The sequence below is a fragment of the Semicossyphus pulcher genome, unplaced genomic scaffold (assembly GCF_022749685.1).
Source record: "Semicossyphus pulcher isolate SPU_LCO1_2020_fin unplaced genomic scaffold, fSemPul1.0.p SCAF_14, whole genome shotgun sequence".
Lineage (NCBI taxonomy): Eukaryota > Metazoa > Chordata > Actinopteri > Labriformes > Labridae > Semicossyphus > Semicossyphus pulcher.
The window spans coordinates 17,760,485-17,786,631 of record NW_027211648.1 but is presented as its reverse complement, the minus strand read 5'-3'; the positions used below and the strand labels follow the sequence as shown (position 1 = coordinate 17,786,631).

The 26,147-nt window shown below is 40.9% G+C and overlaps 2 protein-coding genes across 2 annotated transcripts in view; one reads left to right on the top strand and one right to left on the bottom strand.

The window, feature by feature from the left end:
* Window positions 1–18,626, bottom strand: part of fsip1 (fibrous sheath interacting protein 1) — a 67,490-nt gene extending 48,864 nt beyond the window's left edge. Inside the window, exons 1-8 of the mRNA XM_069662459.1 lie at window positions 18,465–18,626; window positions 18,320–18,377; window positions 18,053–18,222; window positions 17,848–17,929; window positions 17,659–17,748; window positions 17,088–17,224; window positions 16,757–16,876; window positions 14,521–14,685 (exon numbers count right to left, since the gene is read on the bottom strand). Of these exons, the coding sequence (XP_069518560.1) occupies window positions 14,521–14,685; window positions 16,757–16,876; window positions 17,088–17,224; window positions 17,659–17,748; window positions 17,848–17,929; window positions 18,053–18,222; window positions 18,320–18,377; window positions 18,465–18,626 (984 nt within the window). The remainder of the gene's footprint in view (window positions 1–14,520; window positions 14,686–16,756; window positions 16,877–17,087; window positions 17,225–17,658; window positions 17,749–17,847; window positions 17,930–18,052; window positions 18,223–18,319; window positions 18,378–18,464) is intronic.
* A 265-nt stretch (window positions 18,627–18,891) lies between these two features.
* LOC138591279 (sushi domain-containing protein 4-like) lies at window positions 18,892–26,024 on the top strand. Its single transcript, XM_069661819.1, has 10 exons — window positions 18,892–19,081; window positions 19,697–19,838; window positions 21,170–21,361; window positions 21,509–21,700; window positions 21,906–22,097; window positions 23,475–23,666; window positions 23,823–24,017; window positions 24,099–24,231; window positions 24,343–24,740; window positions 24,818–26,024. The coding sequence occupies exons 2-10, from the start codon at window positions 19,721–19,723 to the stop codon at window positions 24,841–24,843; spliced, it is 1,638 nt and encodes a 545-aa protein (XP_069517920.1). The 5' UTR covers window positions 18,892–19,081; window positions 19,697–19,720; the 3' UTR covers window positions 24,844–26,024.
* The last annotated feature ends 123 nt before the right edge of the window (window positions 26,025–26,147 follow it).

Here is a 26,147-nt window from a genome sequence, read left to right as displayed (position 1 = left end):
CTCTGCTACTCTTTTCAAATCATACAAACATCTTAACTTTCTCATAATGTCCGTCAGTTAGTCTGCCTGTATGCTAGTCTCTCTCGCTCTCTCTTTACACACAGAAGACAAATAACTGGAATAAGTACATAACTTGAAAAAAAAACTTGATACTATGTCTAATAATTATTGTGGATGTACAGATTTATAAACTTTTATCATGCTGGAATTCATAGGGGGATATAACTCCAAGAGAGAAGCGGGGAGAGTGGCAGAAAAATGACTTAGCTGGGATGCCAGCCCGCAAGCTAGCTCGTAGATCCTGCGCTGTTGGGGAACTTGCAGAATTCTTAGTGACCATGGAGCGATATAAAAGCTTGAGAAAGCTTTTTTTGGACGTATTGGAACATGCCCCTACTGAAAGATGAGTCATCAACTTTTTCAAATATTTTTTTTATAAAGTAAACTCACTAAGAACACCCACAAAATGACTTTTTTGTCACTGCTGTGGCAGATAAAGGCATAAAAACAATGTTAATGCCAGACATGTTATTAAGAAAAACTTTAAAACTTTAAAAAGTCTTTCACATACATCACTGACACTGCAATGCTAAGCTACACTGAAGGATTACCTTCTGCTGATGTAGCATGATGAATAGTACAGGCTGAAAATTTAGCATAGTTGTGGCAAATGTCAAATCTGAAACTCTTATTACCCATTCCCAATTGGCTCACACTGTATTTCTTCTTAAGGAGGGATGGATAAAAAATGAGTTTGAACAATACTGTAGAGACTGACCAGTGCATGACCTGCGGTAGAGTCATATTTCGACCGCTAAAACACTACTCTATAAAAGCAGCAGCTAGGTTGAAAAATGGTTTGGTCTGGGAGAGGATGCTGCCAACCGCAGGGCTGTTTTGGAGTGTCAGTCCAGCGCCGTGTGGTTTAAATCTCCATCTCTCTTGGTTAGTCCGGATGCCAGGCCGGCGTATGTATGATCTAATAATGTTGAAATGAATGGATATTTCGTAAAATGTCGACATCTCAAAGGAGACTTGGGTACAGTAAAATAGTAGGTTACTGGAGACATTGGGATCCAGCAGAAATATGAAGTTAAACACTGAGTTAGTAAATCTATTATGACATATTTATGATAGCATGTAATCTTAGTTAAACCCAGGATAAGGGGGAGTTCTGATAAGTGGAGCCAGCATGTTAAGAAGAAGAATGAAAGCTTGGTAATAAGCAAAACAGACATGTTTCCCTGGCTAATATCACATGTTGCACAGATTTAAGGCGACTTAATGATGTCTGTGTGATTTAACTTAACATTTAAACCTAACCCTAAACCTTGGCAAAAACAAGAATCTTCTCATCCCAAGTGTGTGTGGCCTCACCTAGCAGTGCCCTCGGTCTCCCTATAGGGAAATAATGACAGCTTCTATCTGAAGCCTCTTTTAAGTGGTCGTTACTCGAGCCCTTCAGTTAAGACTGTCTCATTCAGACTACAAAAGCCAGGACCACGACGGGATCAGACTCCTGTCATGCACCAGAGTGAGAAACGCAGCGTTTCAACCAGGAAAAATAAAAATTAAAGTCTAGCTTTACCACCATCCTCACACCACTAAATGCATGTTTCCAAAAAAGCCAAAATCTTTGGGAGAAACAGTTTATTTAATTTGGAAAACGACAGCTGCCCTACTTTTCACGAAGTATACACTGCAAACTATAAAATTGTCTGCAGGGCTTAGCATTAATAAAGCTATCACTCACCAACGTGTGAATGCGTTTGGCATGTATGACACATATTTTATAACTAGGCCGATTGTTTGTGGCTGAATTAACACCCTATGAAGTTTGTAAGGTGTCGGGGGAAAGCCCACAGTCTCTTTAAATAAACAGTACTGATTTGACCCTTATTAAAGCAAAGATAGATGGTCCACAAATTATACATCTTTTTCTTTCCTGTCTCCCCCCCGCCATAACTGTATTGGCATCTTGGACCATTATTTTCCCCCTTTGTAGTAGCGAACTTGTACTAGCTCAATTTCAACAAAGGAAAATCAAATAGCAAACTTAGGAGGTTTTACAAATGCGTTTGTGCAATGGCAATGGCAACATGCTAATGTAGCGTTTGTATACGATTCTTTTCTAGTTTAGACTGTTAGCATGCTAACATGTGCTAATAAGCACCAGTGATGGGGGGGTAACGCATTACAAAGTAATCCGTTAGAGTACTTGGATTACTTTTTTGTTGTATAGAGTAACAAAACACTTTAGTCCTGCAAGTCAAGTAATTTGTTATTTGGGGTACTTGTTGGGGAAAAGTAATCCGTCTTTTGGGTACTTGTTGGGAAAAAGTAATAGTTATTTGGATACTTGTTCGGAAAAAGTAATCAGTTACTGGAAAATAAATTGCCGTATTTGTCTTTTCCTTTTGTCGCCACAGAAAACAGAATATCCCTGAAGCACTGTTTTTGTTTCTCTCCTACTTCTTGGCAGGTAGCTGCGTACCAGTGAAGGTAAACCTACAGTTGTGTCAGGGCACATGCATAGCTAGCTAATTAAACTAGCAAGATCGTAGCAAGGACAGCATTTACTTTGTGGAAATATTCCCATTTTTTAATTTTTTTTGGCAAAATTAACAAAAACAACATCACTGTGAAATGTAAGTTGAGGAGAAGTGAGAGCTGCAAAGAACTCTACTTTAAATTTGAAGAAGCATCTACAGCTAAACACAACTCGGCAACACTGGTGGGGACTAAGAGCCTGTGTTGTATTTTCATCGAAACAGCTGTGCCTAATACTGTATACCTCTGCCCAGTTTGCTGTCAGATTGTTAGCATAATAAAGAGCTGTAAAGGTTATGTTGGTCATGCCTGTTATTAGGCTGCAGAGTTACAGATTATGGGCCGTAAACAAGGTTATGCAATGACGGTAGAGTCAATACATTCAAAGGTAGACGTACAGTAGGCTACACACCGTCCTGACAATGTAATCGACATGAGTAATGAGTCCCACAGGGGGTTTTAATTTTTGTTACCACAAAGGAATCTAACGTATTACTTTTCTCAATAGGTAACGCAGTAACATAAGTTACCTTTGAAGGTAATGTTACCCAACACTGATTAGCAAGGCTAATGGGAATTAGCTAAGTAGGTATTTGGTAATAAACCAAAAAAAAAAAAAAAATAGCATTATAGGATCCTGAAAGTGACTATGGTTAATCCTAAGGGGAACATAAATGGCAATCCATCCAGTAGCTCAGATATTTTATTCAAAACCACAAATATCAATTTCAAGTTGACTCTAGAGAAAACTTTACCAAAGTAGGTAGGCTTCTCCGACAAGAATCCATGAAAATCAAAATTCAGTGCCATTCCAGCCAGTTGATTTGGAGACATTATACAGGAAAGACACATTGACCTTCTGTTGGCAGTAGCATGACGAATTTTCAACTCTTGTCCCTAGTTGGGCCTTTACATATACAGCGTAATTAAAACGCAGGAAATGAAATGCCAAAGTAAAACACATTCAATACTCGTGGAAACACTGTGTGTAAATATGTTCTTGCTTTTACAAGTTACAGTTGTAAGCTTTATGAGATCATAAGTGTAACACAGGGTTCATTTTCTTCTTCATAACAGATTAGCAGCCAATGTCTTCATATCTGAAATACTTCTTCAACAATGTTTGATGTAATCATTGATAATTAGGTGCTACAAGTTCAGATCCATTTCCAGGGTGCTGGCATGGATAAACAGAAGATTAGTCTCTTGTTCTCGTCAATTTATAGAGATGATTCACTTCTTGGAGAGGGGAGTAATGTTACTTGACCTTACAAGGCCCCAGTGATTGTTCACATACATTATGGTGCTTTTGCTTCAGGAATGTGTGCTAGCTTTAACTCTATGTGAGGTTAGAGTTCCAAACAGAGCAGGGACAGAGAGAGACCGGGGTTCGGCTTATCTGAACATCAGCAAAGCGCTGGTAATTGGCCCTCCTTGGAGAAGCTACTTGACATCCTGTTGAAGATGTCCAATAATCACATCACCTTATCTGGGTCACAGGACCGCTGGGAGGCCACAAAGATCCAGACTCTGTTTGTATGAAAAACATGTCAAACATAATTATGTTTTAGGAGAAAAGTATGTCAGCCTGTTGATGACATATCGTATAAATGCCTCAGAAATTGACGATGCATTAGTGTCAGGAGTTGATACAAAGTGCAGCATTGCGATGTCACTGCCAAGTGCTCTTTGAATGCCGACTCAACATTATTAAAAAAAGGAAAAGCTCATCCGCGCATGATGTGTCAACTCCTGAGAAGCTGTCCTCGCTTTACCCTGCAGTTCACGTTTTGTTTTCTCACACTGGGAAAATGATTTGCCTATAGCCGGGAGCAAAAGCAGCAATAGTAGCTCATTTGTATAACTTTCAGAGAACTTGAAACAAACATGCACTTCAAATTAATTTAGCAGTGACTGACGATTTGTTTAATGATTTCAAATAAAAGCAATACGTTCCACTGTGAGCTCGTCATGGTGCTTTAGTGAGAAACATGTGCAGCGTTTCCGCTAGCGTCCAACATCTCTGCAGAGCGTTTTCTATGTTTATAATTAAAAACAAATCCTTTATGCTGAACTCCCAACCATACATAGCGTGCTATATCATGATGCCCCCATTAGAGCAATGTATAATTATATCACGTCAATCATATTACTTTTCATTTAACATTGGAGGGAGCCATTTACATTGGTAGCCTGGAGCTTTTTTTCCGCTTCAACATGGATTACATCTGCGGATTGATTTGCCAAATATAACAGCTGGATCCTCTCATGCAGATACAATCACAGAAACGTCTCCAAACAGCAACGAACCAGGGCAAATTACTAGGTCACCATTAGATATTTACCCTGTATGCTGCTGCAAAATTATATACATGACAAAATGTTATACAGCTCACTGTTTGCTTTAGGTTCCAGTTCCAGCAGTAGGTGATTAGGATGGCTACCAAAGCTGGACCAAGACCTGCCCAGAGAGTGTGATGACCTCGGTCACGCCCTCAAGACAAGCTAATCTCGGACAACATGCTACAATGCAGCTAGCTAATCCAAAGAAGTGTCAAAATTGAAATCATAAATGCTTCTGTACACTCCAAACAAACTAATTACTACAACTTGTGGGCTCTTCAACCATGCTCTTCATATTTTTTCCAGCTAAAATCAAAACTAACTGTAGAAGCTGCACGTCATATGGAAAATAGAGACTTCTGGGTATGTTTTGCAAACATAATGTAAAGCAGTTACACAAATCAAAGATAGGAAAAAGCCCTCGGTGGGTTTTTCCTAGAAAAACACTTATGTGATGTGGATGAAGGCCAATCTTTCAAACAGCAGTTTGTTTTAGCATGAAGTAGCCACAAAACGGTTCATTGGTCCTGACTCCGGGGGCCTTTGTAATATCAAAAATTTATGTAGGCCAGATTGAGTCACTCAGTCATTAAAAAACAGGCCACATGATAATGAAAACAGCATGGTATTGTTCCGTTACCACTTTATTTGCTAATCTAATGCAGTCCAACACAATAGCCCTGCAATATTTTTTATTTTCTTAAATATCATAACAGCGTTCTGGATTTTGAATCTGCCATTTACATCAAGGAGTGTTTTTTGTTGGTGCAATGCTTTGAAAATCCACTCCATTCATAATAAATAACAAACGGAAAAGCTGCACCTGATTGTATCTCAGTGTTCGTCTTCATAACACAATGTGACAGTTCACGTTTTGAAATTTATTCCAATTGAATGGAAAATAAAGTCTGATGTGTTTGCAGACAATACCTCTTGTAAACGACCTTCGGCTACACATTCCACAGGGACAGAGATGTTATGATGAAAGGGAGCCAGCCATGCTGACTCACCCAGAGATGGCTGGTGTTGTTCAGAACAGCACTCGCCTCTCTCTCTCTCTCTCACACACACACACTTTCTGTTTCTCTCCCTCACTCTCTCTGCATATCTGAAGTGTAGTAGGAGCTCAGGCTGTGCCACGTGGACCCAGGCTACCTGCCAAGGCCCGTCCACGTGCCTTGCCACGAGCGCTCCCTGTGAGAGCTGTTCGGAAGCTATGGCTGAGAGCCTCCTCTCTATTTCTCGTATTCTGTCTCAGACTGAAATTTTGCCCAGCTGTGACCTGTGGTAATGTGCCACGTTCTGAGGCAGAGGCGCTGAAATGAAGATGTCCGCCATACAGGTTATATACCTACCTGCATGCTGACACTAAAGCAAACAAATGTCTCAGTCTGCACTGCTGCAATGCTCAAAGGCAGAGTCTAAGTCTGAACCCTGTTATTCCGCCTCCCCTCCTTCTCTGTGAAACTAGACCACATATCGATCTAATACTACTACATAAGAGACTACGTCAGGGTTTATGTACCACTGTCCTAAATTGTCCTAGATATTAGATTTGTTTTTATCCAAGTTTGGATCTGGGATAAATGGCTTGATGATTGCTGAACATTCCTGAAGTATTAGAAGATTCACTTGTGGGTCATCTGGACTTTGTACTTGCTTTTTTTCCCTTCTCAGAAGCGAGGGTGGTCTGGAGCAATCACTTTTGATCAAAACCTCCTGCTGTCTCTTAGAATCAAAGAAGCATGTTGATATGATGCCAGGTGAAAGTATTCACACCACCTGTGTGTTCTGAGTATCTTAGCATAATCCGAGGAGCAATCAGAGGTTAAAAAATATTTGATCTGAAGTATTTACTGTTCGTGTTGTGGAAGATGATCGCGACTCTGTGTTGCCTCCAGACCATTGTGAATACCTCACAGTCTGTGGCTTTTACTGTGGTAAAGAAACTCTCCAACAAGCATCACGTTGCTAATATAAGGTAATTTTACTGTTAGCCAAATAATGACACGCACACAAAATGAATCCAAACAAAGAGACTCAGAAGCAGGTCATTTAGATATTTATCTAAAGCATCTGGAGGGGAAAACATCCAAGCATCTTTTTGCACTTCTTGTCCCCCTTTGACACATGCTGCTGTGTATTGTCAGGCATAATATTTGACCTAGATATCAGCTGCTAAAAGGTTTACAATGAGGAGGTACTTATTCAATGTTGAGAGATAAAACAGGACCCGGAGCACGGTCAGTGTGCTACTTCAAAGAACGGTTTGCTAGCTAACAGTTTGCTTTGGTGTGTCCTAAACTACAACTTTAACAGTTTGTGATACAAATGAAACAAATGAGATACAACATAATGAACTTAAAAGTGTGTTGAAACTGAAGGGAAAGCAGATTTAGCCCTAGCTTCTTTACTACAAATTAACTGCTGAGCTGTTTATGCAGTCCTTGTAGTGATTTGTCGCAAAGAATGTCCAGACGTTAGCTTTAAGCTAGCTAGCTAGAGTCTGATTGTGTTGGTGTTCAGCCTTTTAATTAACTCAGAACTCATCTAAAACTATTTTCTTCTTTTGTCATTTATTCCTTTTCCTCTGTTCCTTATAAGTTAAAACAGTTTAGAACTCATGCCAACGTGTTTTCGTGTCAGTTTGCAACATCATGGCCAAATTTGTGTCGAATCGCAGAATCGCACCTTATCTTTACTTTCTAAGCAATCATTGCTACGTAAAAAAAAAAGCCTCACATTCAGTTTGAACACACAGTTAGTGTTGCTTTTGTACTTTTGGACACAGGAGGACTAGCTGTTCACCCCTGTTTCAAGTCTGTGTGCTAAGCTAAGCTAAGCTAAGCTAACCGCCTGCTGGCAGTAGCTCTGTATTAACCACACTGACCTGAGAGTCTTATCTAACCTTTTATCTAAATTTAGGCAAATACAAAAAATGTTTGGTTGTCATAATATCTTAAATGCTCTCAATTTGCTTCTTTTGGATCCTGGAGACAAGAGATAATGTAATATTTCAAGAATCCTTCTATTGCTAGCAGATGATTTTGCAACTGAATAATCCTCTGAGAGGTGTCATAATGAGTGGAAAAGTCAAAAGTTAGATCTCAAACAAGGCAGAGAAAAACGTCTCTAAACCACTTAACACAACTGCTGCTGTGGATAACACCAGTGGGAGAGGCGTTTATAAGAAGACAATAAACTGGGTCTCAAGGCAATTACAGGGTGGGGAAGGGTGTGGAGTCTATTCTTCTACGCCAAGTAAACCATGTGAAAAACACCAAGCATGCCACATGTCAAACCTGACATCTCGGTTCTCATCATGCAGCTGTTAAGACACACTCCTGCAGAATATGTAATCAACAGAAGTGGCAAAGATGATATCAGAGTTTTCATATTACTGTAAATTTAGCAGGAAAATGGGTCATTGTAACCTTTTCATGTTAATACACACATTGGAAACACATTCAATCGCTGCATAAAATGGTTAACTGTGTGATTGAAGCCGAGTGCTGGATTCAGTCAAACTGCTGGCGCTGGTAAGGAACAAAACAAAGTCACATCCTTTTCTGTTGTGAATTAGCATATTTTCAATATTTCAGAAGAGACAAGAACATCGTAGGCTGAGAACCAGACGACTCTGCAATCTCATGTTTCATTTGCAGATGCGTCCTCTTTCCCTCCTGTTCCGCCATCTGGCTGATTCAGGTCAGGCTAATCACAAACGTATATCTAATATAGGGCAAGTTAAAGCGCTGTTGAGGCCAAGATGGCTGCCGCTGATGTGGAACACTCTGAGTCTGATAATGTGATGGTATGGAACAAACTGGATGGTAGGTCTGCTATGTACAAACAGTCAGTGCCGGTTAGTGAATGATGTCATGGTAATCATCTATGTTTTCTGCTGAACTACAAGCTACATGAATTGGATATTGGTAGTAGCTACCTAGCTTAGCAACTTTCCATAACGTCACAGGTTTTGTTGCTCTGATGCGTCTAAAAGCTTTTTGGTCTGAGATCATTGATAATGCCCTTTAAATTAAATTGAAGGTGGTGCAGTGGTTAGCGTTGTCGCCTCACAGCTAGAAGGTTCCTGGTTCGAATCCCAGTTTGGACATACTGGGCCTCTCTGTGTGGAGTTGTGTTCTCCCCGTGCATGTGTGGGTTCTCTCCGGGTACTCCGGCTTCCTCCCACGGTCTAAAGGCATGCTCGTTAGTTTCACTGGTGACTCTAAATTGGCCGTAGGTGTGAATGTGAGCGTGAAAGGTTGTATGTCTCTATGTGTCAGGCCTGTGGTTGACTGCCGATCAGTACAGGGTGTACCCCGCCTCTCGCCCAATGACAGCTGGGATAGGCCCACGACCCTGAACAGGATAAGAATGGAAGAGATAATGGATGGATGGATGGAATATGTTCTAGGTAGCTGGTATCCTGACTTTCTACAGTTTTAAAACTGCTTCCACTTGATGCTATAAAACAGGAACCTACAGTTTCGATGAATACAACATGACCCAAGCTTTTCCACAGATTTTTAATTATATGACCTGACCAAATAAGATAAATTTGTAAACTAGCACTGACCACATTGTGCCGGTCAAAAGGGCGTTTTCTGCCCAAAACTCTGCTCTCTCACTTAACTCTCGCTAGTTAAAATTATGGGTGCTCATCAGCAACCACACAAAGTGACCTCATCGTCTCACATCAAAATAAAGCGATACAAAACACAGCTGGAGTTACTATGCAAACACAGGGATTTGCAGCGATCCAAACACAATAGGACAATGACTGAAAACCCATGATGTATGATAACACTCATTAATTTTGATTGTAGCCACATTCTTAAAAGCCACATATGAGAGAATAGCACGCGTAATTCTGATCACTCACAGACACTTACACACCCGTGTCACCAAACGCCCAACAGCAGCTAATTCTCATGACACAGTCCCTCTTTTCTGGCTTCAAGCAGTGGGTGGTGCAGGCATTAGCGCACAGTGGTACAGTAGGAGGGGTGTACTGTACATCAATCCTATATACCAACACATGTTTTTAATGACAGAAAGGCTGTTTCAGCTGAAGCCTGAGAGAAGTGGAGAAAATGAGGAATGCAAAAGGAGCAATGCTGTCATTAGAACAATATTAGCCGCATCCAAGGAAAGCACTGTTCAAAGTGCTGTTTTGATTCCGCTCAATCCAGATCATTAAAGTGGGGTTTTTAGCTTCCTGACCTGTTTCCTATCATCAGAGCCAGAGCTAAGGAGAACAAGGCTCCGTCTCATCAATACCTTCCCCGTGAGTCACCAAGTGGCAATAACAGGTCTGCGATCGACAAAGGACAAAAAGCATCAAACACATGCCTTCCTTCATCCCGGTGGATTGTTATGCACCAATTTGTACCTTTTCTGCATCATTGGCTTTATGGCTCACAGATGTCCTTTAAAAGTCTGCAGGTTGAGCTTGAGGTAAGCAGAAACAAACATCCCTGCTGATTTCCAAAGGAAAAAACAAACTGTCTTAACACACGAGACAGCTCAACCCCTTCCACGTTGCTGGCATAATCATGATGAGTGCTAATGTGCTTCCACAGTAGTTTGATCCTGATGTTGTGGTATTGATTTTTTATGCTTGATCATTCAGTCAGTGCAGTATAATGTACTTTTATCTAAATAGCCTTATCGACTGTGGAGTAGAGGAGAAACTCTTTAGAGACAACAAGCTTGTCCCAGTGCACTGATATTTGCTTTATCTCTAAGCACACAAGTCTAAAGCCAAGGCCCTGTTTACACCTGGTATTAACATGCGTCTTGGGTGATCCCATCAAAGAGAACAGCCCTGAGTACAGTTATGAATGCACAAATTTATAGATGGATCCAAAAATGAACTCTGTCCAAGATTTTTTCAGCTGTCCAAAATTGTACAAAGTATCTTGTCTACATTTTTGTACAAACAATGACTGCATATATAGATGGACGACGCATCTCCATCTGCTCTCATTGTAAGTAACTGATGCCAAAATAGCCCCTGTGATAGGCAGCTATAGAGATCAGTAGAGATCGGCGTGTGGAGCCGCTGTAGCCACTTTCGCCAACCAAAACACACACTTAACTTACAGAAAAATACAGGAAGGATGCCCCACATCGTATTTAACAGCAGAACAGCTTCTTGTGTTGGTCTGTAGTGATTGTTTTAGTTACGTTTCCTCTCGCCGATCCACGTCTACTCTGCTCATCCAGAACAGATCGGCTGCAGGAGCAGTATTTGTCAGCAGAGCTGTCAATCATTTTTTCAATTTACAGCATCAAATAACTCATTAAAACTAAACTTGTCAGAAAAATTAACACTGGGACGTAAATCAGCATGATAAGAACTAGCGGGCTTTATGAACTATACTGCAGCCAGTCAGCAGGGGGCGCTCGAAATGTTTTGGCTTCACTTTTAAGGAGCTGTCATGTCGTCAGTATATGGTACAAACGTACATGTAAAAGAAAAAGGCTGAAATAAAGGGCTATTGCTCCTCACATCAAGTGTACAGTAGCCGTTACTGTCGGTGTAGTAAGGATTTTTGCATGTGTAAATATTTCCAAATGAAAGGGAAAGCCTTGTTCCTTTTCTGGAGCTGGCGCTCCTCTACCTCCACCAGCTCTGTAATTTGGCTCTGATGGGGGGTGACTCTCCTCTGCGGTGCCGACTGGTGCCAGGCCGCATAAGCTGCATGCACCCGTGCAGCTAAAGAGAGAAGTACCCGCTTAGTTAGAGACGCTACTCCTCAGGTGACTGAACAGGAATGCAAGATCTGCTTTTTCTTCAGAATATCAATCATGACTTATTGGAAAAGGATGCCGTCAAGTTCTGAGGTCACAGATTCAAGCCCTGACTGATCCTTTATGAGCGAGTGCTCACTGGGGAGAGGTGAATAACTCCCTCGTCCATGTAAAACCTGACAGATGATCAATCTGACATCAAGAGAGCAAGAGGCAACGGCAAACGTGGAAATCTAGGCGGTGATCGAGTATCGAGGGAAAGAAACAGTTTCAGTGGTGTTGAAACTGAGATTAGATGATCACGTTTGTGTACTTTAGAGACAGCCCTGGAATGAGCGGGAAAACAAGCAGGTCCCTGCACGGCTCTACAAATGGTTTCAGTTAAGAACTCTGGTGCAAGCTACCGCCGAGAAGAAAGCTAACCACAAAACAAAAGCATATTTACTTTTATGACCGACTTTAAGATTTACGGGCCCTTATGTGGAATGAATGACTAGCTCTGAAAGAGATTTACTGTCAGCGCAGTTTTTCTTTTATATGTGCCACAACAGTAAGGAGGGATTAAGGTAGTGTTAGGAAACGGCTACTTTTTAACCAAACAGGTGTGCTGCTCACTAACCTTTAACTTTTTAGCTCACACACTGCAGGAAAAACGCTACAATACCGTGACTTCTAGCAATCTGAGGGTGAATCATCTGCTAATACTTGACAGACAAAAGTTTTGTGTCATTGTCTAATTCCTATTTTCCACCCTTTGAAAAGAAAAGCCTGCATTAGCCATTTCAGCTCTAATGGGGAGCAGATGATGGATGGATGATGGGGAGTTTAACGCTCCTAAAAACTCTTTTAACCAGGAAAGACGATTAATGGGCAGGAAGGGAGGAGAATAGATTGCATAAAGAAACACATTCAGCTGCCATGTTATATCACGGTTTTGGAATATCGGCCAAAAAGCCGCCAGGGAGAGTCTTACTTAAAGCAACAGTCACGTTTATTGAGGAATGACAATCAATCATTCACACTATGCAGCAGGGCCTCCTTTTCCACTCGTTTCAATACAAGAAGTTAAGGACTATGAGTGCTTTCACACCTGACAGCTTTGGTCCGGACTGGTTCGTTTGGACAGGACTCGGTCCGTTTCCAAATGAACCACAGTCCGGTACGATTGAGGTGAGAACATAAACGGACTTAAAGTAGGACCTAATACAGGAAGCAAACCAAAAAACTGTGCATTGAGGGTTGTTAACGGATGTTGACACTTGCAGAGACAGCCACGCAGCCAGGCGGCAAGATGAGTAGAGGACAGATGTGGGGAAGAGACGAGGAAATAGAAATATGGGCTGATCAATCAATTTCACAAATGCTGGTATTCAAAGTGTTCAATGAAAAGGAATTGATCGATCTGTGGAACAATGTAAAAGTAAAAAAACTCTCTCTCTTCTTGTTCTCTCTCTTTGTTAACTTCAGCTTTCCCCCGTGGAAATTCTGACCAATCAGAGAGCAGTTTCTTAAAGCTGCCGTGTGAAGACAAACCAAACTCGAGGCAAAATGCAACATTGTAACAATTTGGTCTTTGATTTGCATCAAACAAATGGACTTCAGATGTGAAAGCGCATTAAGAATCAGTAAGTCATTTCTGTATCTAGAGACTCCTCAAGGTTCACCTACTGATCGTGTACACATCTGGTTGGGCTCAATCAGCCAATCAAGACAGTTGTAATATAGAGAATCCTCAAACTTAGAGCACACAATCCATTTGACCTTCATACTTCAACTTCAAATGCCCAGCTCCGTTTTTTTTGCCATGTCCTTATAACACCAGACGAATGACCGAGTACATTTACAATGGGAAACTCAAATTATTCAGCCAGCGGCATAAATCCTCAGTCCGAACATTATGACATTGTCATGAGCTATTCCAGCACTGAGGTCAGGTACCGCAGTTTTTCCTCGTCTTCATCCAGTAGTGATAGTAGAAAATGGCACCCCGGCCTCGCAAAACTGCGTTGTAAAGTTTTTATGACTTAAAAAACATCATTTGCCAAGGACAGGTTATGCAAATGATGAGCATGCCATCTGGCTTTTAAAGCGTAGTGAGATAAGCTCCCGAGATACGTCGCTGAGCTCACGTCTAGGATCGGACCCAAACCCAGGAAGTGAGGCCGAGAAATTGTTAAGCTGGTTCTTTGCTGTCTGATAAAATGGACGGATCATTCTCTAAACTTTACCATGTACAATATTTACAGGGTGAGCTTTGCAAACTGGTACAAGCTTCCATCCAAAATGCGTTAAGTATACTGTGTATACATGCAACTCAGGGAATGGACAGACAGTCCGGAATCACATCTAATGTGCAAAAACTTAATTGATAAGAGAAATTAATACACAAAACTAACCATGAACCACCCCATAATTATACTATAAAATATAATAAATGCCCACAGTGTATGTATCAAATTTACCATTGCTCATATGGAAATTAAAAAGTCCTTTTAATGAGGAAACAATAGTCTAAGCTAATTTCTTACATAAAGTTTACAAGCTGCTAATCATGCACAGAGGCTTTAGATTACGGCTTCATATGGAAACGTGGAAAATGGAGATGGAAAATGAGGCAACCCTCAGTTCCAAATTACAGCCGCTTACATAACACTACTTTCCCCTCTTACGAACAGGAGTGTGTCTCCCTGATGGTCAATAACAAAAGGTTTTACAACAAGTTGCCATCGTTGCCCTACTGAGCTGATCTTATAATATTATGTAATAACCTCATCTCAGAGCAGCCCTGGATTCTGTCTGGAGGATTTAACCCGGCTCTATTTAATCCCTTTCTTGGTACAATTTAGACAGTAGTTGGCTACATACCCAGGACATGCTTCCAAAGTGTGTATATGAGCTTTGCACTGAGAGAAATTCTTCCACAGGAAGGAGAGGGCCAATTTTGGAGTCAATGTCACTCAGCTGCTTCAGGTCAGAGGGCTCCGGGGTGTAACCCTGGCCTGGCGGGACGGACACAGCCCACATGTCCTCCTGGAAAAGAGAATAATCACTGAAAGTTATGGCCTAAACTATAAAGAGGAAACAGACAGGATGTGAAGCAAACACAGAATGCTACATTTTTGTCAGAAAAAACAATTCCGTCTTTAAATGGACAGTTTGACATTTTGGGTCATACCCTCATTTACATTTTTGCCGATAGTTAAAAAATGTTGTTTGTTTGGTTAACATGAAGCTAAAGCCAGCGACTGGTTAGCTTAGCTTAGCTTAGCTTAGCTCAGCGTAAAGACATAGAAACAGAGAGCAGCTAGCATGCTCTCTCTGTCAAACAATGGCTTCTATTTACACTTTGTTTTTGGTACAGATTAAATAAACTAAACATAATATTGTTAAATGCACTTCAGCGGTGATATAATGGGAGTATTTTGTCACCTTTTCATGAAACCTGGTTAGCTGTTTCCCCTTGTTTCTAGTCTTTATGGTTAGCTACAGTAAGCTTATTGTCTTTTGGCTCTAGCTTCATATTTAGCTTGAGAAATGGTAATCATTTCTTCTCTAACTGCCGAGTTTTCATGCAAAGGTAAGCTAACGGGCTGTTGGCAGTTGTAAGAGTGGAATCAACACTCTTATCAACTGACAAATCAGAGGCCTCTTATAATACTCCAACGGCCTTTTTGAAGAAACATGAGTTGTTCTTTCATCCAATAATGTAAAGACCTTTCTGTTACCTGCATATAATAAAAATCTTGGGCGATAGATAAAAGGTGAATATCAATAAAAGACATGACATCCAATATTGCAGCATCAAAATGTTCTACGATTAATGATTGCTGCCGATTTAATGCCTCAGGTTACCAGAATTATACAAACAAGTGCTCATAATATTAAAAGAAAAAAAAGATTTATGAGTCAAACAATAAGTAGCAACTTGAGGTTCATGTGTCCTGGGGGATTCTGCCAAGAACTGGCGAAGTCTTCAAAAGTGAAGACGCATCACTGCCAAAGTCATGGTGACATAAATAATGTGCTCGCTTCGTTATGGCCGTTCATAATCGCACGCCTCGCAATAACAGGAAGTCTTCCTCCAGCCAATAAAAAAACCCAGAGGATCTGAACTCCCCTGAGTTTGGTATCTGTCACCACAATTACTGCGGTATTGTTCAAAAAGTCAAGGCAAACATCATAAATAGAGCAGCAAGACATAAAAAAAAAAAAACCCTGGCGGGCTGTCCCACGGATGCAGAGCTGTCGGGGTCAGGATAAATGGTACCGCATGTGAGAGGTAAGTATGTTCCCTTTCGCTTCCCAACATCCCATCTGACTTCAGACCGGCTTCACAGCTGCCAAAAGAGCTATTAAAGTAAATTAAAACTGACAATAATAACATTTGAAGTTAGGATGGTGTAGGTGGGTTGACAGCAGATCTCAAATGCATCATCAAAGAAAAACAAGACGCCTCAGACTCTTGGCTGTAAGCTCCATCTGCACACCCTCACTGTAAGTGCACTGAAGCTTATAGCAGGGCTATATGAGAGATCCAGGACTCTGAATTTCGCAGAAACATCAATGAGGGAGTTATTATGAAAACCTGCTAATAAAATGAATCCATGACATGCGGCGCTCCATGTGAACTGCATCTGGCACTTAACATCTGGTTCATAATCTGAACTGCTTTGAGGAGACAGAATCTTCTGCCCAGAGGCCGACTCATCTGCCAAACAGTCATCATAACATGGAAATGTGACCAGTGTGACTCTGCAGGCTGTCCTGAGGTTACGCAATGTGTTTAATTACTTCATATAAAAGGCCAAATATTACACAGTGAAACTGATTATAAGAAATATAATCACGGAAGGAACATTTTATAGCAAATTGTGTAAAAATTCTGTCTGGAAACAATATTCACTCACTTTGATTACCTGATATAGTATGTATTAAATGCAGTTCATATAAGGTGAAATAGTTGGTAGCTGAAGGGATGGGATCATGTGCTGTAATGCTGCTCCCCATATGAATCCTGGATATGAGGGGGGAGTATTAAGGAACTTGAAAAAGAGACTTATCATTAGCATATGTTGTCTGTTAGGGCTTCATGTCGGCCTACCTCGCTGTCTGCGCCTCTGGCGTTGTCCTCTTCCTCTTCGTCTACTCCTTGCAGGAGCTCGGCCAGACGCTCTTTGTCTGCCTGGGTGAAAAACACCTGGGTCCCGTCCCTGCTTGCTAGCTGTTGCATTTGGAAAAAAGGAACTGAAAATCATTATTTACATAACATTTCTACTCATCTTCAGTGGTGGCCTCGTAGGCCTAAACTATGTCTTTCTCTTGAAGGACAGACAAATATTTTCCTGACTGGAAAAACAAACAGTCTGAGACTTGCTCCCAGTCATGCGATATACCCCAGCACTGCATTTGGCCCGACGTGAACTTTGACATACCTCAATGTTTCTCTTGACAAAGTCCTTCTGTTTTTTCTTGCCTTTGGAAGCTCCACAATGGCTGCCTTCAAATTGCTCTTCCCCAGTCTCATGGCCTACTTCAAATGATTCTGTCCAGCTGTCTGGCATCTTCTCACCTGTCAGATAAATATTTAAAATTAACCTAATAACAACACTTAATCAGGTCTGGTGAAACGAACACCAGAACATTTTGTTGGAGTCATTTTTCAACCATGTGCTCTTATTCTATCATCTAATCCACATTTTTTCCCTAAGGGGATTGATTTCATAAAAAGGCCACACAATCTTGATCAGGAAATTGTTCATGAGTTGCATAGTAGGTGAAATGTTATGCATTCACTTCTGGAAAACTGCTTAATATATGGGTAAGTGCCCTGATGTCTGCACTAGTATGCCATGAAGGAAAAACAACAGCTTTAAGTTCCACAAGGTCATGGCGCCATCAAGTGAACAATCAGGGTAGTACAACGGAGAGCGTAGATTTAAGAAACCCATTTCAGAAACATGGAAATGTTGGGTGCTGCATTTCTGTTGATTTTCAATAACTTACTTTGATCCAAGTATTTGCCATCTCTGGTTTGCTCACATTCAGCAACCTGAGTTTCAAAGAAGGGCACAAAGTTGTCCTCCTCTTCTGTCCCTTTAAGAAAATAAACGCATTCAATAAGGCTCACAATGAACACATGTACCAAACCTGGAACAGTGCTGTTGATCTGTATACTGTTGCCTATATGCTTACCAGCTGATGCTTCCAGAGCCAAAAACAACCTTGTGTTTAAAGCTTCATGGGTGCATTCGGAATGACCTTCAGGCTTACTCTGCTGCAGAATAATGCAGTGATAGTTTAACATTACATCATTAAATGATAAGAAAGACCACCTTTTAGTGACAGCAGAGCAATATATGATTGACTAGTCATGAGTAAATACAAAGACAGCGTCTACCAGGAGCTCTTCCCAGAGTTTGGCTTGAAGCTCTTTCCTTTGACGTTTGACTTCTTTTTCTCTGCAGATCTTTTCAGACAATATTTCATCGAGTTGTCTCATTTCCTCAAAGGCTCTCTGTAGTTTGTAGTCTTCATTCTCTTCATCACAAATGTCAACGTGACTTTGACCTAAAAAATGCAAAACATATTTCAAACAGTGTCAGGTAAATTTGTTTAAACTGTACCATCCTAAAATAGTGTATAACTCATTGTACAGAAAGCTGACCTTTGTCAGGACCTCTGGGTGAGATGTTAATTAAACTTTCTTCAGAGCTGCTCTGGATCTACAATGAATCGTCATATTAAGTTAAGTCCAATTTAGTATATCAGTTATCATGATACTTAAAATGCCAATGTCTCCACTTAATTACCTTAATGTCAGGAGCGTCGTTGGTTAAAACAACAAGGGAAAATGGAGTTGTAGGACAAATTCTGTCACAATGAGGCATTGACACGCTCGACACACGGCTACCTGTTTGTTCACTCGACGCAGGTCGAGAAATGTCCTCTAAACTACCTCGGATTATTTCCATTCTGTGATTTTCTTGGTTCGTATTTCAAAAGAAAGGCGACAAAATATAAATATTTGCAGTAATTCAATATCTATTGCTCGGTTAAAACTCTTGTCAACAGAAACTTGCCAGTGTTTTTCCGACCATTTTGGTAACTATGGACGCAAACAGTCCCGGATGTTGTAACTATGGAAATATGCATTTGTTACTACGGCTACTGGACGAGAACGAGGCGGCGTAGTTGATGCTCTAGTTTCGTGCAATCGATGCAGTTAGCCAACGTAACTGTTAGCAAGCTAGCTATTAGGGAGCTAGCTAGCGGTTAGCTGTAGCAGTACCGCTCTGCTCCGCTCGTTTTATCATATTTTTTTGTTACCGCAGCAACATTAAATGTCTTCGGTAAAGCTCAGATATCGGTGATAAATGTCTACAGTTTGAGGAAGCAAGTGTGGAGGTTTAGAGGCCGTGTTTTTGTGGTAGGTAGTGTTTACTAAATAGCCTTTTCATGCCTAGCTGGCGGAACGTTTATTAGCGTCCAAGGCTAATATTGATCATCTCGGCGAACCTTTCAATGAAATATGATGTTCTCTGATGGATATCGGTTTTCTTTAACGTGAGATGGTAGCATAGTTGCTATCTGGTTATCGTCAAAATCATATACTCGGTATGTGTATTATCTTTTGTTTTGGCCTTGTTCTCTTTTTGGCTATCATAGCTAATAAGACAGCACCGACACGGGTCAACCGCTGAGGCGAACCATTTAGCAGAGTCATAATTCATATGTGAACTACAATTAGTCAGTGTCATTGTTTCGCTAGCATTGATTATAATCTGATTTAAAAGGCGGAATTGCCATTGGCGTTGACTGCTGTTAGCTTAATGCTTATCCCTATCGCTCCGTGTCATCATTGTACCTCTGTCCCACAATCACGCCCATTTCTCTGGCAGACGTCCAGGCTCTGCAGAGTACCTGCGCCAGGCAGGTGCCAGTTTATGGTCAACGCCACGGAGAATTGCTTTTTTTAGTAAAAACGTGTTAAAAAATATATATATAAAACCTGTCTAAATATATGATTTCCAAATTTCACCAGGTTGAGTTGACTCTACGGGGGAAGATGTGCAATGGAATGATAGAGTCAACATCAAAAGCCTTTTCGGCCCACACCTCAGCCACTAAACTGTCCTTCCAGCTGCTGTTGATATTGACTGTAGTGTCCACTGGACAAGGGTTAGGTAAGTGGCAAAATTATTGGTTGCACACTCGAACAAATCAAAGCTGTAAGGATGTCTGTTTTGTATTAACCGTTCTTTTAACTGCTGAAGAAACATTGTCAATCATCAGTTTTGTCATAAACAAATCGGTAAGAGGTAGGGGTGGGAATCACCAGTGACCTCTGGATTCAAGGGAATTATGATTATCAGGGCTAGAATTCAATTATTAAACAATTCTCAGTGCATCACAATTTCTTATTCGATCCCATTTAATACATGTTGATCTGAATAATTTTTAAGTATTGTTGTTACACTTGAGTTACAACGAGTTAGTAGAAATAACTTCAGTTACTGACTGTTACAGGGTTTAAAGTAACACACTATTCCACCGAAATGATTCAGCAAAACAGATTCAAAGCCCCAAAAAAGTGGACAAAGAAAATCAACTGTTGAATTTTGCGCATCAACGCAGAATTGCAAAACGAAGAATCCAGATTACTACGATTAGCCATTATTTCTCCCACACTTAGTAAGAGGATTTATGTATTGCGCCATTGGTTAAGATATCACAATCCAGTGAACTAAACAAATCATTTGACATATCATTAATGTATAACCAGACTTTGTAGGAGTTGCAGTCTTTAAAAAAAAAAAAAACTTCCAATGGTTTTAGATTTAAATCAAATTTTTCCACTAGCCTCACTTAAAACATGACAGGGAATAAACAGGTGCTCTCACTGGTCTGATGGGATCCGTCACAATGCAGGCAATCCACATTAAGTACAGTTTGTTGCTCTTTAAACCCATTTACACTTTTCTTCATGGCAATGTACCACAAAACCTAATGCTTTAAAAATTTGTCATGCACAATTATTTGTTGCGTTTGCTCTAATTAACTTTAATTAACAGCACCTTTGGCAGAATTTTCTACTTAATGAGTTATTTGAACTGCAGATTACAAGTTCCTAACGTGCACTCTTCTACAAGTGAAGTATAATTCCATTTATTTGTACTGTAACATTTGAATCTATTTAAACCAAAGCAGAATTGTATCTGAGCTGAGTGAAAGCACAGTGACTGGAGTTTATCTCATGCCTCTTTAATAATAACATTAATAACATTGCCATTGTAGTGTTTGTTGTTTAGCTATTTTATTGAAGTACATCATGTAGACCAAGTGTTGTTGTTATTATGTTCACACCCTGTATGTGGGGCCACTGCAGAGCCTTTTAAAGACACAAGGTCATCCTGTGGCTTCACTGGCTAACATATATCAAACCAGGCTCAAAATATTTGTGTTTTAATGAAGCAGATTCACAGAATTCCTTCGTTCTTTGGTCTTCTCTTCCCAGGATGTGTGAGGCCGTACATGGTCCAGAACAGCTGGGTAAACCTCACAGAAACCAACAGGGGCTCGTTCCCTGTGGGCACAGTTCTGCAGTACAGCTGTGACCCGGGTTACCTGCCAGACGGACCCAGCATTCTCACCTGCACCACACTTGGACGCTGGACCTCTGACCCTCCTCACTGTATACGCAGTGGTGGTAAGTTATAGCCAGACACTGTGTTGTTACTTTCACACATTTTCACACTTGTATCTTACGTCTCTCTAATGATTAATAGCCAATTTTGCTAACAAGTAACACAAAAAAACCAGTTATAAAACCTTATACATTCATTTTTCCCAACAGCATGTCTACCCCTGTCCAAACCTGAGAATGGGGGCTACACCTGCCACCCGACCCCTTGTCGAATGTTTTCCCATGGCACGGTGATTGAGTTCTTCTGTGATGAGGGCTTCATCCTCACTGGGGACTATTACTACCTGACCTGTCAGGATGGACAGTGGGACGGCCCCATGCAGATCAGTTGTGTGAGCCAAGGTTGGTCTTCAAACTCAGATTTATCAATAGGTGAATGTCTAAGTCTTAAACAGCTACCTGTTAGCTTTGTAATGCCCAAAACATTAACTTTTGTAGGTAAGTTAAGCAGTACATAATGTTTTGAAATGTGCTATATAAACAAAATGTATATTCACTGTCAAGTATTGTACAGAATTTTTTTCTGAATGTTGTCTCTTTTTTTAAGGTTGTATCAGACCCTCTACGGTGCAGCATGGCTCAACTAACCTGACAGACACCAACAGGAGCTTGTTCCCTGTGGCCACAGTACTGCAGTACAGCTGTGACCCGGGTTACCTGCCGGACGGACCCAGCATCCTCACCTGCACCTCATTGGGACACTGGTCCTCTGAACCTCCTCGCTGCGTACACAGTGACGGTAAAGACACCTCCTGACAGCACTGTCTGCACTCTAACTCTTCCTTCAGGCAACATAAACCCTGATTACCCCCTAGGCACTTGCTTTTGGTTATCTTTCTTCACTAACTCTTACAGAAGCAATTGCATTCGGTGTTATTAACTTGATAAGAAATCCCAGGGTTTCCTAGAATGCGTTCGCATAAAAGGGAAATTGTTTGCAGCAATTGCAAGCATCAACTAGTCTACTACTACAGTGTTTGAATGTGAATATGTAAGTTGATGTTTATAATATAATTTATCTTCCATCATTAGGGCACGAGTAGTAATGGCTATTATTATCTGTGTATTCAATTGAACTAATGTGTTGCTTAGATGTATTAATATGGCGTTTATGACGGTTTGAGCCTTATTCTTTCAGTTGCAGCTTAAGCCGTGTCACAGTCTTGGAAGCAAATAAAAAATATATATTAAAAAAACAAATTAAAAGCAGCAAGTAGGTGTACTTTCATCATTTTTAAGTGCCTTCCAATAGTCTCTGTTATAGTCTCAGTGCAGGGTTAACTCTGAAATGACCCCGCTAACTGCAATTTCTGAGTCATAGTCCAGGCCTGTGGTACTGAGATGTATCATAACATGAATAAATAGATATTATCTGGATCTTTAGGAGCGTTATGGGAGTGTTTAGAAGTATTTTGTTTTTACATTTTTCATTATTTTATTTTCATCTTGTCTGTTTTCACTTCACATATATGATTTTAACTTAACTTATGCTCTTTCTTTGCATGAATAGCATTGGTTTGGTTTGAGCAAAAACAAGTTTTAAGTTCTCCTCTAAATGCAGTAATATATAATTAATAATAATATATATATTAATATATGCATTAATATTTTGCCCTGATTATACTGTACAAACCTTCTCTATTAGAGTTCAGAGATACATTTTGTATCTTTAATCAATGTACAGCAACTTTAATGACAAATGTATGCATATGACCAACACGCCACCCAGATTGTACCATACTCATGCATATTAATGGATGGAGAAAGAAAGTTTTGTTGTAAACCGATACACGAAGATGAGACACAGTGAGATCATAGCAAAACATTATACAGCACTGGAGTCATCGATCGAGAATGGGGGCTACACCAGCCAGCCTTTCCTGTGGGTTTACTGTGAAGTACCAGTAAATATGGGAAATGAGACTTAATGTCTATCAGCTGCACCATACAGCTGTGATAGATTAGCAGACACTTTGAAGTAGTCGTTCTGCCTCACAAGCTACAACCCTTTTTGTGCCTTTCTAATCTATTTTAAGATATTTTTGTTTTGTCTATCATTTTTCTTTGCAACATCAACAGCAGCTGTATTTGTGATTTCTTTTACACCCTTTTTCAGGTTGTATACGACCTTCTACAGTGCAGCACGGCTCGACTAATCTGACAGAAACCAACAGGAGCTCCTTCCCTGTTGGCACGGTACTGGAGTACCACTGTGACTCTGGTTACCTGCCCGACGGACCCAGCATCCTCACCTGCACCACACTGGGACACTGGTCCTCTCAACCTCCTCGCTGTATACGCAGTGACGGTAAAGACACACCTCCCCATAGTAGTCTCTCCCTTTTTAATTCTGCCTTTAGTGTATCTGCTTTAGGTCTATAAAAATGTGAGATTTGGCTATCTATGTAAAAGATGTAGCAGTTCAGTTTATAAATGTATTGTTTTCCTTCCTTTCCACTGACAGTGTGCCAGCCTCCATATCAGCCAGAGAACGGGGGCTACACCTGCCACCCCTCCACATGTGGAAGACTTTCTCACGGCACTGTGATTGAGTATTTCTGTGATGAAGGCTACATTCTGAAAGGAGACTATAAATACCTAACCTGTCAGTACGGTGAATGGGACAGCCAAGTGAAGCTCAGTTGCCTCATGGAGCAAGGTAAAAAAAAAAGATGTAAGAGTATTGTTAGATTAATTATTACAAGAAGCTCTGTATGCTTAATTATTCATTTTCTCTCAGACCGCGATCCAACTTTACCACTAGGGATGCCTGCCTTGTCCATAGTAGCATCCACAGCCAGCTCAGTGGCTCTAATCCTGCTCCTGGTGGTGCTGTTTGTACTTCTGCAGCCCAGACTCAAGTCCCTCCATCGGTGAGTCTGCCCTCATGTCATACTTTTCACTACTAATATCTTATACTTAAAGGCAGAGCCTCTGGTATGCTCTAAACATTGCTGACAGAACTTTCCTTCCTCGACACCCAGACGTGATCCAGGTGTGTCCGGCCAGCCCGTGTCCATCATGGTGGAAGGAGTCCAGGTGACTCTGCCCTCGTACGAGGAGGCCGTGAGCGGCAGCGGAGCCTCAGCACTCAGCTCTGAGTCTCGAGTCCAGATAGTGCTGTCCGAGGGTCAGCATGCCACAGCGCCAGAGGCTGGCCCCTCTCGGCCTTCCTCCCTCAAACAGCAGCAGTCGGAGATGGCTGTGGTCCACCCTGTACCCCACTCCTCCTCCTCCTCCTCTCCGTCACCCTCCCCCTCATCCTCCACCTGGGTCCTGGAGCATGTTGGTGCTGCTGCTCCTTCATCCTCGCAAAGAAGGCCGTCTGCAGGCAGCGACCAACACAGCCTGTCTCTGGACTCTGAGATGGACTACTCTGATGGTAAACCCTCGTCAAACACACTTAACTCTTTTAAAATCCACACTTTGTACTCATGAATGTTTGTCTGCTTTCCACAGATATGCCGTTGCTGAAGGAGGCCTGAAAACTGCTGCAGCCTTTGGACTTACCCATAACAACCAGCGTTGCTTGTGACCTGTACAGGCGAGCGGGATGCCTCACAAGAGTTTGTCAACACAGCTGTCAACACAGAGAAGCCAAACACGAGGGGCTCTGAGTGAAGCTGAGGGTCGCTCAGAGAAGATCCTCTGACCATCCCAAAGGAGAAGAGAAGAGAGTCACATGTACATACATGCTTACATTTTTTTATAGGAGTTCCTACACAATATGTATGTCCGTCTAATGCCTGGAGCTGAAAGTGTAGAACAAAAACAGAAAGAACAGACGTCACTGAAGGAGGGTTCCTGTTTAAAACAGTAAATGGGCGAAGCTGCAAACTCATTTTGGGAGCGAATAATCTCACTAGTGTCTTGATAAACTACTTTTCATAAGCTACATATCGCACCATGTAAGACACTTTTGCAAAGATGTTTGTGATTCATTATTTAAGGTGTTTTTAATCATGACTCTATCCACACGCCACTGTACAGTTAAAGGCTCTGTGTCCGCCCAAGTATCGACCACCCTGTGTTTTTTTTTCTTTGGATTGCAGCCATTTTTTTAAAGAGATATTTTGTTTGAGGCCTGCAAACAACATTTCATCCTTTCTTTCACACTCACACCGGCTCCCTATGGCCTTAGCTTTCCACTTCTATGCACAAGTATCTATAATATGTGAAATAAGGAGTTTTAAAAATGAATGTCAGTTCAATGCCTCCACTGCTTAGTGATAAAATGTGTGGCTCTGTCAGACACATCACTCGGAAAATATTGTTCACTTAATTTAAGCAGGCTGCTCAGATGTTCCTGTTTGAAGTCTTAACGGGGAAAACGTGTATTTAATTTATTTGTGTCCAGGTCGCTGTTGATCAGCCATGGCTTCTTTTGACGCTTCCACAGCTCTTACGATAAAGAAAGTAGGTCTTTTCACTATGTCGCTTCAGTTCTGATCCTTCTGCAGGCACGTTGTATGTGGCACTGTAAAGTGTACAGATAAGTGTAATGTCAGTGTTCACTTTGTTTGACTGTCCATTGGATTCACTTTTGGACTGAGGAATGGATATTTGTTTTTCGGTGAAGGTGTTTTAATGTATGTAAAAAGTTCTAATTTAAGTTTCCTCTGTAAATATCATACGATCATTTTGATTAAATATTATTTGAGCTGTTCATCTTGCCTGTTTGCTTCTTTTTATTCCTTATTTTTAAAACCTTCAAACATTAGATATGTTTTTATAGAGTATTAAATAACTTAAGTTATAATCTCGAAGATCTTAGTTTCGTTCTCCTTGG

What these genes read in the sequence shown, in the direction of transcription:
- LOC138591279 (XM_069661819.1), top strand. Translation starts at nt 19,721, where the DNA reads ATGTGCAATGGAATGATAGAGTCAACATCAAAAGCCTTTTCGGCCCAC. An exon ending in GTCCACTGGACAAGGGTTAG is followed by an intron (nt 19,839 to 21,169) that starts GTAAGTGGCAAA and finishes TTCTCTTCCCAG; the next exon opens with GATGTGTGAGGCCGTACATG. An exon ending in TCACTGTATACGCAGTGGTG is followed by an intron (nt 21,362 to 21,508) that starts GTAAGTTATAGC and finishes TTTTCCCAACAG; the next exon opens with CATGTCTACCCCTGTCCAAA.